This window comes from Apium graveolens, chromosome 6, assembly GCF_009905375.1.
Source record: "Apium graveolens cultivar Ventura chromosome 6, ASM990537v1, whole genome shotgun sequence".
Taxonomy (NCBI): domain Eukaryota; kingdom Viridiplantae; phylum Streptophyta; class Magnoliopsida; order Apiales; family Apiaceae; genus Apium; species Apium graveolens.
In genome coordinates, this window is record NC_133652.1 from 258,489,948 (window position 1) to 258,508,239 (window position 18,292).

General features: G+C 34.9%; 1 protein-coding gene across 1 annotated transcript; it reads left to right on the top strand.

Moving 5' to 3' along the window:
* Nucleotides 1-772: 772 nt before the first annotated feature.
* On the top strand, nt 773-2,165 carry LOC141663764 (uncharacterized). Its single transcript, XM_074469576.1, has 5 exons — nt 773-860; nt 965-1,066; nt 1,175-1,240; nt 1,319-1,418; nt 1,732-2,165. Exons 1-5 carry the CDS (start codon nt 835-837, stop codon nt 1,819-1,821), a joined length of 384 nt encoding a protein of 127 aa, XP_074325677.1. The 5' UTR covers nt 773-834; the 3' UTR covers nt 1,822-2,165.
* Nucleotides 2,166-18,292: the final 16,127 nt, after the last annotated feature.

Genomic DNA, 18,292 nt, shown 5'->3' on the forward strand with positions numbered 1-18,292 from the left:
TTTGGAACAGTTTTTGATGATCACGAAGAGATGAATGTTTCAGTACACGGAGTGCCTCTAAAGCCCGGACATGATCGTGTGTCGGTTGACGGACACATCCAGCCAGAGGCGTCGGTTCCAGTGCCCATACATGGTGAAATTGAGGTTGTACGCCAAGCAGTTGGCTCTCACGTAGCATGGCCTCGTGAATTGATCATCTACCCAACTGTGGCGGTATGTTATATAAAAATAATGTCAATATACTCTAAATTGATTGTTGCATTCTATAGTAGTTATGTCAATAATAACCGATTATTCTTGTTTTATTTAATTCTGTGTAGAAAAAGAAAAAGGAAGTGTTGCAGGGGCAGTCTAAGCGGAAAGATGAGTTGCAGAAACTTCAAGATGATTATAGAAAAATGAAGCTAAATAAGAATGTGCCAAAGCAGTACAAGGTGTTATACAAACATGCTGCAGTCTTCATGAAAGCCACTGGGGAGTCAATACCAATTCCGTGTGATTCAGACGTGTTTGGGACTGAGAAAATAATTTATATATTGCATGAAAATGTGAAAGCATTGTTGGAGTTCGATATGATTGGCCAAGCTGCAATATCTGCTTATATGGCATAAGTTAATTTTTTATCGTTACATATTCAATATTCATGTTTTATACGGATATTATAAGTAATGTAATTCACTCCCTGGTAGGCTCTTGCAAAGACTGATTAAGATTGAGAGGAAGAATGATGATGTGTTCTTATATGGATTTTTCGATCCAGGAGCTACATTTACGTTGAACAAATCTTTTCATTCTTATTTTGTTAATCGGTTGAAAGAGAGTAGTCCCTATCGCATGTACTTCATGCCACATAATCATAAGTAAGTATTTTTAATTTAGACATGCTTTTACAAATTAATATATTTAGGTAGTTTTTTTAAAATTTCTGACTTGTGTTTTTCTTTTTTCTTTTTTATAAACATAGTTGCCACTGGATTTTGGTTGTAATTTGGGATGGCGACATTTATATTCTGAACCCTCTGCCACATCCAACACATTTTGATGAGTTGGAAAAATCATTAACAGAGTAATATATTTCTGTTAATTACTATATATAAATATATATATATATATATAGTAAATATTCTCCCTTTTGAAAAATAATCATGTATATTATTGTTGTTCTGCAATGTAGAGCGATGAAATCCTACAATGCTCAAACTGGAAGGGGAAATAAAGCTCCTCAGATAAAGAATCTTCTTGTAAGTTTTTTGTATTTTTTTATCACTTTGTAATTTTAATTAATTTCTGGTGCTAATTCAGATTTTATATTGTAACATGGATCTCCCAAACAACCAGGAGGGGTTGAATGTGGCTATGTTATAATGCGATACATGAAAGATATCATTGCTGATAAGGAGCTATCTTTTACTACCAAGGTATGTATGCAAATCATTTCCGATAGATGGCATGTAGCATTTTTTTGTGTAGTTTTTCAGGACAGATAAATATGAGTGCCATTTTTATTATCAGTTTTTATTATTAGTGATTTCCAGATGGATCTTGTTTTTATTAGTGATAAGGAACTATCTGGTATATAGTTTTGGATTGACGAAGAAAATTACGGTTAAATATAGAAAAGGTCCTCTTCTGGTTAAATTATAAATAGTTGGTTCTGTTTATTTTTAATTATACATATGGCAATTCTGGTTAATAATATTCTGGTTGCTAATTTTTACGTGTGTTTTATAGTGGGCAGCCAAAACTCGAAAGTCCTACACAAGGCAGGAGCTGGATGAGGTGCGGATGGAGGTGCTTGAATTTATCCAAGACAAGATGTAAAAATGATAAGTATCTATATATATAGCTTTCCTCTGAACTATGTGAATTGATATTGTGTTTGCTGGTGGTTGGTGGTTAATTAAGGGATGTTTGGTGACAATTACATCCATCATTCTGATTTATGTTTGGAATTGTCGAAATTTGACAAGTGGTACATATTAACTAGTCAAACATGTTTAGAATGTTGGATGTAATAACTAGAGAATTTGGGTTTTATTGTTTTTAGTTGGGATGTTTATTTTAGACTTGGAATGTAATGTCCGAATTGAGCTCTTGTTGGATTGAATGTTAGTAAATTTGGTATCAATGTATACCTCTATATTTTTACAAATTTGGTTGGATGTATTGCATATTGTTGGTATTTTTCTGGTTGAAAATGCAATTGGTTCCCTGGGCTATTAATAGTACCAGGATGGCATATGCAATTTACAGTACATATATTAACATCAGAATGGTAATTTAAAACCGATGTAAAAATGAACAAAAGACATCAGGTGAAACAATATTAAAAGAAAAAGAACTACAAAAACCAATGTCAAATAGTCATTTGACATCGGTTCTGTAAAAAAATCAATGTATTTTAAGCCAAATAACATCGAATTTTCAATAGCTGATGTCTTAAATTTTACAATATTAAAGATTAAACATCGGTTAGAAAAAAACACTGATGTTAAACAAAAGGATTTAACATCACCAAATGAACGAAACCGATGTCTAACCCATTATTTTACATCGGTTGATAAAAGTACCCGATGTCTGATGGACCATTTCACATCGGTCAGACAACATAACCGATGTCTGATCTAGATTTTCACATCGGTTTGTTTGAAAGATTTTTAAAAAAATATCTTTTAGAGCTTGTAGGTTTCATGTTTTAATGGATAATTACCCCATAATATACTCATATTCACCTAGAAATACTGTAATATAAGCTGAAATTTGTTGCAAAGACATCAGAATTATTCTTAAAACCGATGTATAGCACTGTAATAGACATCGGCTGTGAACCGATGTCAAAGCCTGATGACATTTAACATCACACGCGAAGACATCGGTTCAGTTTTTTTTTAACATCAGTTCAGAACCGATGTCTGATCCCATATTTTTAGTAGTGAGGGTTCAGAAACACCTGTGACTTGAGTCACAGTTTTACTCACAGATGGCTCTGTGGTTTTGGCTAGTTGTTGTTCCTCACTAAGTGTGGGAACCTCCAATTGAATTGAAGAGGATTTGACTGGGTTACTGCCATGTACACCAGTCTCAAACCCTTGTGTGTCTTGCAACACACTGGCACCTGAATGTGCTATACTTACCTCCCCTATGACAGGATCATTGGCAATTGTACTCCTAGCATCAACTGCCAAGGCAATTTTTGCTAGGGTTTTGAAGGGAGTTGTCCCTACATGAGGAACCTCCAATTAAATTGGAGAGGATTTAGGTAGCTCCCCCTCAGGAGTACTACCCTCAAACCTTACAGTCTGTGAAGACTGATTGGCACATGAAGGTGTATTTTGAGTTTCCATGGGGTCTTCAGTGAAAACTGATGAATCCCCCATGTTTGTGATGGTGTCATCAAGGTCTACCCCAGCTAGTAGCCTCTCACCATCTAAATGAGGTGTCTGGGTGGTGAGAAAGGTATCTAGAACCAAGTCACTTGATTTTTGTTGCACATGAGAAACAGATTCAAGTGCAGTATGGGAAGAAAAAATTTGAGAAATTAGAAGATGTTGTTCAAAAGTGAGTGTTGGAAGCTCCTCCTGAATGGATGAGGGAGCTTCAAATGATGTGCCCTCACTGTGTGTGCCTTCCTTATTTATTCTACCATACACTTGAATTTCTCCTTGTGCATGCTGTACAGACTTACTATTGGTTGCTTTTGAAAGGAATATGTCCTAAGTCGAATCATGTATTAAGATTTAGGAATAACTTTTATGTAATCTGTTTTGATTTCATTGATATTAATAAAAGACTTGTTTTCTTTTTATTACGGGCTCTATCTATTTAAGTGTTTAAATAAGATATACCATAGTTTAGAGTAAAGATTTTATGGATTATGATGAGATCATAATAGTGAGACCTAAAAGATGATAACTTTAAACTTAAATAGTTCCTGGTCATAGGATTACTAACTGGTAATTAATAATCCGCAAAGATCGGTACATACTATGCTTGCTTCATTATGAAGGATGTCTGTTCTCATAGACATTTGTGTGGTGACACAATAGCTAGTATGTAGGTGCTTATTATAAAATAAGTTCGCTGAACATGACTCGCACAGCTGAACAACTGATGGAGTTCACTCACGTGTCAGCAGTTGTTCACATAGTGATAGTTGTACAAGTATTCTTAGACTTGAGGTTATCATAGTCATCTTGTGTACACTGAACTATGCTTTGGTTTAGTTCTTAGTCTCCAGGGACAATTATTAGGGCTCTACTGGGTATAGGAATTTGTACACGAAGATAGTGTATGATCAATAAAGGATCTACCCCTTCCAGTGAAGAAAGCGAATGTTCAAGGCTGATCCACTTATGCTAGTTCAGGAATCTCTGGCCAGAGTGAATGAAATTAAAAAGGAGTTTCTAATTTGCATAGAACTAAGCATAGTAAATGGTAAGCAAGTGATTAAATTAGATAGGTTTGACACAAGATCCATTCCTTGTATTTAATCAGGACATTGTAGGGTAGAAGGAGTTTATTGTACGGTAACTATTCACTGAATAGGTTCTTGGTATTCTAAGCAGTGAATTCGTATTATCCGGATAGTCGCGATATGCTGAGAAGTATCCCTCACGATGTAGAATAAATATGATTAATTAATTAATCATATTTAATAAATTAGAGAATTTATATAAATAATGATAAAATAGTTTTATTATTATTTATTTCTACTACCGGCTTAATATTGAACCTACAGGGTCACACCATAAAAAGAAAATGATTTAATGGTGGAGGAATTAATTAATAATGGCTAATAATTATTTATTTATGAAATAAATAATTAATTGGAAAATTTAATAATTGATTAAATGAGATTTAATTGATTATAAATTAATTAAGAAAAGTTCTTAATATTATTAATTAAGAATTTAATTTTTGGAAATTAAATAAGAGAGAGAATTATAGTTAAAGTGTTTAGAAAAAGGATTAATAATTAAAAGGTGTTTTAATTATTAATGATAATAATAAATGGGTTAATAATAATAATATTTTATGGGAAAATTTCAGCTGAAAATTTTGCCTATAAATATACTATTATAAACCCTATTTTTATTCTAACCCGAACCCAAAAATTTTAGAAAAACCTAATTCTCTCCACCTCCTCCTCCTCCTTAACGTCGTTTTCTTGGTGGATACCGGTGGATTGCTTCACGTTTGAGGAGCAACTACTAAGGATCTCCGATCGTTGCTTTTGGATCGCTATGAAAGGTTAGTAATCTATTCATATGTTTTAATCACAATTTATATGCTTTTATTTGGATTTTATATGTGTAAAAGTGTTTTACCATGCCTCCGCTGCGATTAAAATCTAACAATGGTATCAGAGCATAGGTTGTATGCATATAGATATGTGGTAAAAATTTCAGAATTTTATGTGCTTGTATGAATTAATTATGATTTTTACAAGTTATATTATGGATGAATTATGTCTGATGAGAAATCGTTTCTCAGAATAATTTTGAATGTTGATCTGGGTTCTACAAGTGTTGTAGATCGTCTGGGTATTTTTTTATAATTTTATGATATATAGATTTTTTATTATGAATTTTTGAAGTTGTTGCAATTAAATTCGTAATTAAATAATCATATATATATATATAAATTGTAAGTATATATATATTATGCATCTGCTGCTTGTCTGCTGTTGTCTGTTGAAAGCAAAGCAAAGGTACATAGCTGACAGGGACGGCGGCACGGAAATCCGTGCGAAAAAAGACGGCGACTGTTCTGACAGGCGGAGAAACGCAGAAGAAAGGGTGTCGCGCATTCCGAGAATGCGTTACACCCTGTGGCGCATTCACGGAATGCGTTACACCTTTTAATGGCTTAAAAGGGTTGTAACGCATCACCGGAATGCGTTACAGGGCTTATAACGCGTTCCTGTAATGCGTTACAGCCCGACTGTCCACATTAAATTTGATTTTTTGGGAGTTTCGTAACTCCGTTTTGGGCGTGCAATATATCGTTGGATTCGTTTTTCCGAGACGGGTCTAATGGAATGGTCAAATTTTAGTTTATATAAAATTTTTGAACTGTTTATATTTCCGAAAGTGTTTTAAAGCTGTTTTTGACTGTTTTAATTGCTTTTAAATGCTTCATGTGATACATAGAGATGTATAATGCTTAGACCAATATGCTAGATGATGTAACATGCCTACCTTGATGTTTATTCATGTTGATATATGTGATATATGCTTAGTTTATCATGCGATGATAGATTTAGGTGAACTTAAATGAACATAAGGCGCTTGTTAGACAATCTAGTATAATGAAATTGTTTCATAACCTTAATAATAATATTATGAATACAATCATGAGATTCTTGTGTTTATGAAACACGTAATTGAATATGAATTTTCAATATGAGAGAAAGGATGATTCTGTCAACAACAGATTTCTATCTGTAAGAAAGGGTTATTAAGTGACGCCTCTTGACAATGCTCCACCCGATCTGTGAATCATCTGATTATTGATTATTGATTTGAATTATTTAATTTAAAAGGAAGAATCTCTTTATAATATGATTATGATTATAATGTAATATAATCCCTCTAAAATTAAATAATATCAAGTAGTAATTGGCCAATGATACAACGGGCTTGTATCGGTCATAGCCTTCCAACATGATAGAAAGTAGTTCTTATTTTTGAATCATTGTCGGTTCGTGCTACAGCCGAGGGCTTTGATTTCGAAATAAGAAATACTTGTCTATTACATAGAGATGTGTACATTGAATTAGAATCTAAAGGTCGGTACGTGCCACAGCCGTGGGCCGTTGGGGACTGATTCAATTATACGGAATGTTGGGTTAGACTTGACTTAGAATATTGAGTTTATCGTGCCACAGCCGTGACTCAATTATTCAAGAAGCTAAAGTTTGATTAGGGAATAACATAAGATGTAATTGACAAGAGTTGTCTGCCTATTGAACATTACATGGCGGTTCGTGCTACAGCCGGTGTTGTGTAATGGAATGTAGGATCCCTATTCCCACTAGCATTATGAATGCTTAATTTTTCATGTAGGGGGTTGAATAAATTAGATAAACTAGTGGGAGCCACTTATGAATGAAGACCCGATTCATATAGTGTTTTTAAAATGAAATCGAATATTTGCTAAGTGTTGTTATGTGTTTATCATTTACAGATTTACAATATACATTATGTCTTCTGCACTATCACTCAGGAGCATACTGGATGCTCACAAGTTGACTGGTCCTAATTATGCAGATTGGCTTCGAAACTTGAGAATTGTTCTCAGGATTGAGAAGCTGGAATACGTGATTGACTCACCTAAGCCTACTGAACCTGCTTGTGATGCACATAATGATGAACATGTTGTGTATCGTAAGTGGGTAGATGATGCAAATGTTGCTCAATGCATCATGCTAGCTTCCATGAACATTGAGCTACAGAAGCAACATGAGCATATGGATGTTCACACTATCCTCATGCATCTACAAGAGTTGTATGATGTGGCAGGGAGGACAGCTCGATATGAGATATCGAAGGAGCTGTTCGGTTGTAGGATGTCTGAGGGATCATCTGTGAATGACCATGTACTTAAGATGATCAATTTGATTGAACATCTTGAACAACTTGGTTTTGCCATGGATGGGGAGCTGAGCCAAGACTTGGTCTTGCAATTGCTTCCGAGTTCGTTCTCGCAGTTTGTTGTGAACTTTCACATGAATAAGTTGGATGTCAGCCTGCATGAACTCCACAACATGTTGAAGACTGTGGAATCGAATTTTCCCCCTAAGAAGAGTTCTGTTCTTCTAATTGGTGAAGGTTCCAATCCTAAGAAAAGGAAGAGGAACCCTTCCAAGAAGAAGAAAGTAGGTGAGAAAATGCCGGTTTCACCAAAAGCTGAAGACCCCAAGAGCAAAGTTGTTTGCTTTCACTGTAACAAGGTGGGGCACTAGAAGAGGAACTGCAAGGTTTACCTTGCAGAATTGAAGAAGAAGAAGGGTAGTGAGACTACCACTTCTGATTCAGGTATGTTCATGATAGAAGTGAATATATCATTAAATCAAATTTCTACTTGGGTATTAGATACCGCCTGTGGTTCTCATATCTGCAATTTGTTGTAGGGACTAAGGAGAGGTAGGACTCTTGAGGAAGAGGAGGTGATTCTACTGATGGGAAATGGAGCAAGAGTTGCTGCTAAAGATGTAGAATCATTTCATTTACATATGCCTACGGGCAAGACTATTGTTTTAAATAATTGTTATTTTGTTCCCTCGATTGTGAGGAATATTATTTCTATTCCCATGTTAGACTTGGCTGGATTTTCATTTATTATTGAGAATAATGAATGTTCTATTCTTAGAGATAATATTCTTTATGGACGTGGTACTTTAAATAATGGTCTGTATAAATGTGACATAATTTACTTCAGATTGAACAAACTAATAAAAGAAAAGGGATGATGAAAATCTCACTTCATTGTGGCACTGAAGTCTCCATTTAGTAGACATGGAGAGAGGGCTGCAAATTTGCTAGGAATGGTACACACAGATGTATGTGGACCAATGTCTACGCAAGCCATGGGTGGATTTTCATACTTCATTACTTTCATGGATAATAGATCTAGATTCAGATATTTGTTTGATGAAACACAAGTCTGAAGCCTTTGAAAAGTTCAAAGAGTATAAGTATGAAGTGGAGAAATAAATCAAACATAGTATTATAATTCTTCGATTAGATCGAGGTGGTGAATACTTGAATGGAGAGTTTCTGGATTATCTCAAAGTAAATGGTATAGTCTCCCAGTGGATGCCTCCAGATTGGTATCTGAAAGGAGAAATCGAATTTTGTTAGACATAGTTCGATCCATGATGAGCTATGCAAATATTCCAGTATTCCTATGGGGTTACGCATTGGAAACCTCAACATATTTACTGAATAAGGTGCCTTCCAAATCTGTTCCTCAAACTCCGTATGAGATATGGAAAGAAAGGAAACCGAGTCTTAAACACGTTAAGATTTGGGGATGTCCAACTTATGTCAAGAAAGTTGACCCAGATAAGCTGGAATATCGATCCGTAAAATGTAGTTTTGTGGAATATCCTAAAGAGACTTTAGGGTATTACTTTTACACCGATCATCGGGTGTTTGTCTCTAGACATTCTACCTTCTTGGAAAAGGAGTTTATCCTTGAAGGAAATAGTGGGAGCAAAATTGAACTTGATGAAGTTTAAGAAGCACAAACTACTACGGATCAAGTGGAAACACTTGTTCCGACTGAACAACCTTCTGTGGAACAGCCCATTCGTAGGTCAGGGAGAGTGTCTCGCCAACCTGAGAGGTAATATGGCCTTGTCATTGAGAATGACAATGAGTTGTCGATCATTGATGATGACGACCCTGTGACCTATAATGAGGTTATGAGTAGTGTTGACTCAGAAAAATGGCATAGTGCCATGAAATCCGGAATGAAATCTATGTATACGGGATACAAAAGAATGATTAGAGCAGATGGCCAGGTGGAGACCTTTAAGGCCAGGCTTTTGGGAAAAGAATTCAAACAAAGGCAATGGATTGACTTTGATGAAACCTTTTACCTATAGCCCTGCTATAATCAGTTCGGATTTTGCTTGCGAATGCTGCTTACTACGACTATGAGATCTGGAAAATAGCCAGATGGTTTTCTTTCCAAGAGAAATGAAAACCTAGTGTGTAAGCTGCTGCGAACCATATGTGGTTTAAAGCAAGCTTCTCGTAGATGGAACATCCGTTTTGATGAGACAATCAAAGAGTTTGGTTTCATGAAAAATGTAGATGAACCATGTGTCTACAAAAGGGTTAGTAGGAGCGCGATAACATTTCTTGTGTTATATTGAAATAGAGTTGACACACATAATAACATAGCAGACCCACTCACAAAGCTACTTTATGAAAGTCACTTTGATCGTCATAAAGACTAGATGAGTATTAGGTACCAGAGTGATTGGCTTTAGTACAAGTGGGAGATTGAAAGGAATATGTCCCAAGTCCAATCATGTATTAGGATTTAGGAATAACTTTTATGTAATTTGTTTTGATTTCATTGATATTAATAAAAGACTTGTTTTGTTTTTATTACGGGCTCTATCTATTTAAGTGTTTAAATAAGATATACCATAGTTTAGAGTAAAGCTTTTATGGATTATGATGAGATCATAATAGTGAGACCTAAAAGATGATAACTCTAAACTTAAATAGTTCCTGGTCATAGGATTACTAACTGGTAATTAATAATCCGCAAAGATCCGTACATACTATGCTTGCTTCATTATGAAGGATGTCTGTTCTCATAGACATTTGTGTGGTGACACTATAGCTAGTATGTAGGTGCTTATTATAGAATAAGTTCACTGAACATGACTCGCATAGCTGAACAACTGATGGAGTTCACTCACGTGTCAGCAGTTGTTCACATAGTGATAGTTGTACAAGTATCCTTAGACTTGAGGTCATCATAGTCATCTTGTGTACACTGAACTATGCTTTGGTTTAGTTCTTAGTCTTCAGGGACAATTATTAGGGCTCTACTGGGTATAGGAATTTGTACACGAAGATAGTGTATGATCAATAAAGGATCTACCCCTTCCAGTGAAGGAAGCGAATGTTCAAGGCTGATCCACTTATGCTAGTTCAGGAATCTCTGGCCAGAGTGAATGAAATTAGAAAGGAGTTTCTAATTTGCATAGAACTAAGCATAGTAAATGGTAAGCAAGTGATTAAATTAGATAGGCTTGACACAAGATCCATGCCTTGTATTTAATCAGGACATTGTAGGGTAGAAGGAGTTTATTGTACGGTAACTATTCACTGAATAGGTTTTTGGTATTCTAAGCAGTGAATTCGTATTATCCGGATAGTCGCGATATGCTGAGAAGTATCCCTCACGATGTAGAATAAATATGATTAATTAATTATCATATTTAATAAATTAGAGAATTTATATAAATAATGATAAAATAGTTTTATTATTATTTATTTCTACTACCAGCTTAATATTGAACCTACAGGGTCACACCATAAAAAGAAAATGATTTAATGGTGGAGGAATTAATTAATAATGGCTAATAATTATTTATTTATGAAATAAATAATTAATTGGCAAATTTAATAATTGATTAAATGAGATTTAATTGATTATAAATTAATTAAGAAAAGTTCTTAATATTATTAATTAAGAATTTAGTTTTTGGAAATTAAATCAAGAGAGAGAATTATTTCTAAAGTGTTTAGAAAAAGGATTAATAATTAAAAGGTGTTTTAATTATTAATGAGAATAATAAATGGGTTGATAATAATAATATTTTATGGGAAAATTTCAGCTGAAAATTTTGCCTATAAATATACTATTATAAACCCTATTTTTATTCTAACCCGAACCCAAAAATTTTAGAAAAACCTAATTCTCTCCACCTCCTCCTCCTCCTTAACGTTGTTTTCTTGGTGGATACCGGTGGAGTGCTTCACGTTTGAGGAGCAGCTGCTAAGGATCTCCGATCGTTGCTTTTGGATCATTATTAAAGGTTAGTAATCGATTCATATGTTTAATCACGATTTATATGCTTTTATTTGGATTTTATATATGTAAAAGTGTTTTACCATGCCTCCGCTGTGATTAAAATCCAACAGCTTTTACAACTGCATCTTGTTGGGAGGATGCAGAGGTGGCTAGAGTGGTCAGCTCAGTTTGCTTACTCCTTTTGGATATTTTGACCAGAGGTGACTCTTTTTTAGCTATATCCTCACCACTCTCAGTTACAACAGTTAAGGTTGCCCCATTTCTCTTCTTTGTACTCACCTTATCCTTTTGAGAAGATAAGGTGGTTGGTTTCCTAGCATTTAAAGGTTTTGAAAGAATGGTTGCAGCTTGGGAAGATCCCTGTTGGTGTTCCTGTGCTTGTACTTCCACAGGTTCAGGGATCATAGCTGTGCTAGATTGTATGTTGGATCTCATATTAGGCATAGGGTAAGGGTAAGTCCTAAACCTCTCCAACATAAATCGAGTGATTTTTAGACTTACATTTACCTTATTCTTTGTCGTAAGTGAGCCAAATATTATTTTGGACACTTGCTTACAATTGCCTATTTTAGTACTATCTATACCATTCAATAGGTGTATGTCTGCTACTTTATTATTTAAAGTGGACATAATAAATCTAGGGAAGATAATTTCCTTACCTCTAGCTGACAGGGGCATAGTTAGCCCGGTTGCAAGTTCTTCCAGTATCAACAGACCAATATTCAGGTGTCTGTTGTGGGCAATTGAATACATCAATTTTTGCACCACACTTGAAATGTTGTCATATCCTGTCTTCCTGCATGTTAAGACTCTCACCACTGAATCAAAAATGAATGACCACTCTTTCCTTAGATTAGTTATGTTCAGGCTTGATAAGTTGATTCCTCCACCATAGTTGATGAAGTCCAGAAACTCAATCAGCTTATCAGGAGTTGGCACCTCCACCAGATTTGCAGTGGGCAATCCCAAAGTTAGGTTCACATCCTGCTCATTAAACTCAATTTGTTGTCCTCCAACTGAGCAAGTCACCGCCATGGATACAGAATTATCATTCATCATAGTCCTCACCACAGTTGTAGTCCAAAACGCATGCAACACATCTAGGTACAACACTGGATTAGCAGTCAAGGCTCCTGCAATGTAAGATTCAGACATAAATTTCACAAAACCCCTTGAAACTGTCAGGGGCCTGGTTAGCATCAGTAAAACCAAGTAGTTTGTTCCTTTCTCTGGGATAGTTGCTCTAACAGTGTTTTGTGCCATTGTTGTTTAATGAGTGAGAATGGGTAATAATTTTTTTTTTTGAGAAAGGAGTAAAACTGAGAGAGAAATCAGTTTTTGCTTGAAAGGCTAGGTCACTTGAGATCTCTAAAATTGTAAGTATGTATATGTATCGAGAAGTCTGGGTATTTATAGTAAAAGCAAATGACTCGTCGAGAACTCAAAAATAGATGTTTGGAATTTATCTATCGAGAAGTCATTTTAAGAAATAAAGTATATATCGATAAGTCATTTTAAATTACTCTGATAGAGAACTAAAATTGACTTATCAAAATGTCAAATAAATACCCTGTTGTCCAAAAATGAACTGAATTAATTCCAACTTTTATTTGAATAAATTCACAATAAAATTAGAATAAATTTTCCAAAAGTATTTTACCAAAATAATTTATTAAAATATATTATTTCAGTTTTGAGTTATTGATAAGTTAAAAATTGTACTTGTAGAGAACTCTGTGAATTACCACTACTAGAGAACTCTACAAGGACTTATCGATAAGTCATATATAAGCCTATCGAGAAGTCACTCGAGAAGTCAGTAAATTGACTTGTCGAGAACTCACTGAGAAGTCCTAAAATGACTTATCGAGATGTCAATTAGACTTATCGAGAATTTGATCTGTTTAATTCTGCCTTGTGTTAATTTTACATAAAAAATTCTAAATTAACAACTTAGCAGTTTACTTAGAATTTGAAAAATTCCAAGTTGAATTTTAAATTTTTGAAAAATAAATATGCAGAGATTTCTGAAATATTTATAGTTCATATTTCAGTTAATTTCCAATTAAATCAAATTAATTTTGATTTACTATAAATTAATCTGTTGCAAAATATTAGTTGAGTTCTTGCCTTAGGATGAAAAATTAAGCTTTCCAATTTCACCTACAAGTCTAGTGAAAGTTGCTTCATCCAAAGGTTTAGTAAAAATGTCAGCTAATTTTTTTTCTGTTGAAACAAAAATGAGCTCAATGGTACCATTTGTAGCATGTTCTTTAATAAAATGGTACCTTACATCAATGTGCTTTGTTCTAGAATGATTGACTGGATTAGCCACTATAGATATAGCACTTGTATTGTCACACATGATAGAGATCTTGTGTAACACTAGGCCATAATCCATTAGCTGATTTCTAATCCAAAGCACTTGAGCACAACAACTTCCTGCAGCTATGTATTCAGCCTCAGCTGTAATAGTTGATACAGATTGTTGTTTCTTGCTATACCAGGATACAAGTCTTTGTCCAAGAAATTGACAGCTTCCACTAGTACTCTTCCTGTCAACCCTGCATCTAGCAAAATCTGCATCTGTGTAACCAACAGCTTCAAAACCAGTTCCCTTAGATTACCATAATCCCAAGTTTGGAGTTCCCTTTAAATATCTGAAAATCCTTTTCACAACCATCAACTTGTTGTTTCTTACTATACCAGAATATAAGTCTTTATCCAAGAAATTGACAGCTTCCACTAGTACTCTTCCTGTCAACCCTGCATCCAGCAAAATCTGCATCTGTGTAACCAACAGCTTCAAAACCAGTTCCCTTTGATTACCATAATCCCAAGTTTGGAGTACCCTTTAAATATCTGAAAATCCTTTTCACAACCATCAAATATGATTCTTTTGGATTGGCTTGAAATCTTGCACATAGACATGTAGTAAATATAATGTCTGGTCTACTAGCAGTCAAGTAAAGCCGTGAACCAATCATTCCTCTATAGCTTGAAATATCTATAGTCTTGCCTTTTTATCTTCATCCAACTTTGTTGCAGTAGACATAGGTGTAGATGCAGGTGAACAATCAACCATACCAAACTTTTTTAATAAATCCTTGACATACTTAGTTTGGCTGATGAAGATACCATCACTTCTTTGACTGACTTCAAGTCCAAGAAAGTAACTCAGTTTTCCCATCATACTCATTTCATATTCACTTTGCATAAGCTTAGAGAATATTTGGCAAAGCTTCTCATTTGTAGAACCAAAGATGATATCATCTACATAGATCTGAACTAGGATCATATCTTCATCATGTTTCTTATAGAAGAGAGTCTTGTCTATGGTAACTTTAGTAAAACCATGCTTCAGTAGGAATTCTGACAGTATATCATACCAAGCTCTAGGTGCCTGTTTTAGTCCATATAGAGCCTTGAGTAACTTGTACACAAAATTTGGAAATTCTGGATCTTCAAAGCCAGGTGGCTGTTGCACATAAACTTCTTCTTCTAACTCACCATTTAGGAATGCGCTCTTGACATCCATTTGATACACTTTAAAATTTGAATGTGCATCAAGTGCTAGAAAAATCCTTATTGCTTCAAGTCTTGCAACTGCAGTAAAAGTTTCATCATAATCAATTCCTTCTTCTTGTGAGTAGCCTTTTGCAACCAACCTTGCTTTGTTTTTGTTAACTATACCATTTTCATCCATCTTGTTCCTGAATACCCATTTTATTCCAATAATGCTTCTATTCTTTGGTGCAGGAACTAACTCCCAAACTTTATTCCTTTCAAACTGATTAAGCTCCTCTTGCATTGCAGATATCCAATCAGGATTCATTAGAGCTTCTTCAATTTTTTTAGGCTCTACTTGAGACAGGAAACATGCATGTAGGCACTCATTAGCAGTTGCACTTCTAGTCCTAACACCAGTAGTAGGATCACCAATAATTGCTTCTCTAGTGTGACTTCTATCTCACTTCCTTGTATGAGTTTGTTGACTTGTGCCTTCATCATTTTCTTCATTGTTGGTATGACTGCTAGATCCTTCTTCTCTTTCTCCCCCTGAGTTTGTGCTATCAAATTCAGGTGTTTGAGACGAGCTTCCACTTCCATGATTTTCCTGTTGAGTATTCTCTTCATTTATCATTTATTGCGCATCAACTTCATCTTCCCCGTCAGAGTCACTATCAATATTGAGATTTTCAAATATAAGGGCTTCAGCTTCATTATCATCAAGACATTCCAAGCCTGGACACTTATCATCATCAAAAGTCACATATATGCTTTCCATAATCTTCTTTTGATCAATCACATAAACTTTGTAGGCTGTTCTTTCCAATGAATATCCCAAAAAAATTGCTTCAAATACTTTTGAGTCAAACTGTCCCACATATTCAGAGTTGTCTTTCAAAATATAACACTTGCTTCCAAACACATGAAGATGTTTTACAATAGGCTTTCTTTTAGACATGATTGAGTAAGGTGATTTACAATGTGACTTGTTAATGAGATTTATGTTCTGAGTGTAACATGCAGTGTTAACAACCTCTTCCCAGAAACTTGTTGGCAACTTGGCATCTTGCAACATTATTCTAGCAGCTTCAACTAATGTTCTGTTCTTTCTTTCAACTACTCCAATTTGTTGAGGTGTTCTAGCAGCTGAGAATTCTTGAAAAATACCTTTACTTTTGCAGAATTCACTCAATGTAGCATTTCTGAATTCTGTTCCATTATCACTTCTCAATCTTTTTACACAATTGTAGTCTTCAACCTATTATTCTATCTTTTTTATGTGCTCAGTTATGAAGTGTGGAGTTTCATCTTTAGAGTGCATGAACTCTACCCAAGTATATCTTGAGAAAGCATCCATCATCACAAGTGCATATTTGTTCCTTGAGATTGATAAGACATTTACTGGCCCAAACAAGTCCATGTGAATAAGTTGCAATGATGCACTTATAGAATTCACAGTTTTTGACTTGTGACTTGATCTCTTCATTTTTCCTTTCTGACAAGCTTCACAAACTTCAACTTGAGCAAATTCCAGTTTAGGCATGTCTCTTACTAACTCCTTTTTGACCAGGGTGTTAATTGCCTTGAATTTCAAGTGAGACAGTTTCTTATGCCATTGCTTGCTTTGTTCTTCTGATGCCTTGGTGTAGAAGCAACAAATTCCATCCTTATTTGTTGAGTCTAAGTCTGCAACAAACAAGCTTCCTCTCTTTGCTCCTTTCAGAGCAACTTCACCAGTTTTCTTGCTGATAAAAGTGCATTCTTCTTTGTTGAATAAAACTTCAAAGCCATTGTATGCAAATTGGCTAACACTGAGAAGATTCACTTCAAGACCAGCTACCAGTGCTATATCATCAATGACAACATTTTCAGAAACAATCTTTCCATATCCCATTGTGAATCCTTTGTTGTTGTCTCCAAAGGTCACCAAAGGGCCAACTTTCTCCTCAAACTATGATAGCAGGGCTTTATCACCTATCATATGCCTGGAACATCCACTGTCTATGATCCAGATGACTTTCTTCACTTTGCCCTGCACACAATGAGTTTTAAATGTGTTTAGCAACCCAAGCAATGTTGGGTACTTTCTTCTTATTAACTGATTTAGCAGAAGTAGAATGAGTAGTTTCAGATAAAATAGAGTTCATTTGACTGTTGAGCATTTTCCCTTTCTATTGTAGACCCAATTTTTGTTTCTTTGAGGTTTACTCTCAGTTTGTGACAACTTTTCAGCACTTTCAAGTTGCAAGAAATGCAGTCAAACTTGTCACAGAAGGAGTAGGGATCATTTGCATTTGCTTCATTGTAATTGTAGGCTCCTTTAGTTGGCTTGCTAACTGCCTTTCTATAAAGGTGAGTTAGATGATTCACAGAGCCACATTTTTCACACTTCTTTCTTGGAGCATCTGCAATATAAGGAAAATTGTTGCTTTTGTTTATCCCTATTTTCCCATTTCTATTTTTCTTTTTCTTCCTTGCATCTTCAGTTTTGGTTTCTTTAACAGGTGTCTTGGGACTTTGTTTGTCCATGAGCTTCTCTTTAGTATTGGAAGACCGAGTTGATTTTGCAATTTTCTTCTCTTTGTCCTCATCAGCAATTTCTTGCTTGATAATAAATTCTTCTTCATTAAAGTTGACTTCACATGCCTTGAACATAGGTGATATAACCTTTTTCAGCATAGCCGGAACATTTTCATTAGTTGTTGCTTTTCCTTTGTCACCTACTTCTTTCTTCTTGTTATTCAAGGCATCATAGTCAAGACCAATAGCAATATTTGCATATGGTATATTTTTCTCATGATATTGTTCAACCAGCTCAGATGCATTTCTGAAAAATTTCAACTTTACCTCATTCTTTTCCAGTTTCTCCCTTAGCACTGCTTCAATTTCATTTGCACACTTAAGCTTATTTTTGAGATAAGCATTCTATTGATTTACACCTTCAAGCTCCACCAGCAACAATTCAGTTTCTTGCTTTTCACTTTCAAGCTTCTCATTTATCTTTGTTAATCTGCTAACTTCTTCATTAGCAGCAACCATTCTTGTGTGAATGTGAAACATTTCTGTGCTCATCTTCTCTACAGTTTCCTTATATTGACTCACATTTAAATCAATGGTGGTAAGAGTTGGTACCTGTGATTTAGATGAGAATGATTCTCCTCGCTCCAAGGCCATGAGTTCATAATTTCCAAATTCTTCATCTTCATCATTTTCAGAG

What these genes read in the sequence shown, in the direction of transcription:
- LOC141663764 (XM_074469576.1), top strand. Translation starts at nt 835, where the DNA reads ATGTACTTCATGCCACATAATCATAA. An exon ending in TTGGAAAAATCATTAACAGA is followed by an intron (nt 1,067 to 1,174) that starts GTAATATATTTC and finishes TCTGCAATGTAG; the next exon opens with AGCGATGAAATCCTACAATG. An exon ending in CCTCAGATAAAGAATCTTCT is followed by an intron (nt 1,241 to 1,318) that starts TGTAAGTTTTTT and finishes TATATTGTAACA; the next exon opens with TGGATCTCCCAAACAACCAG.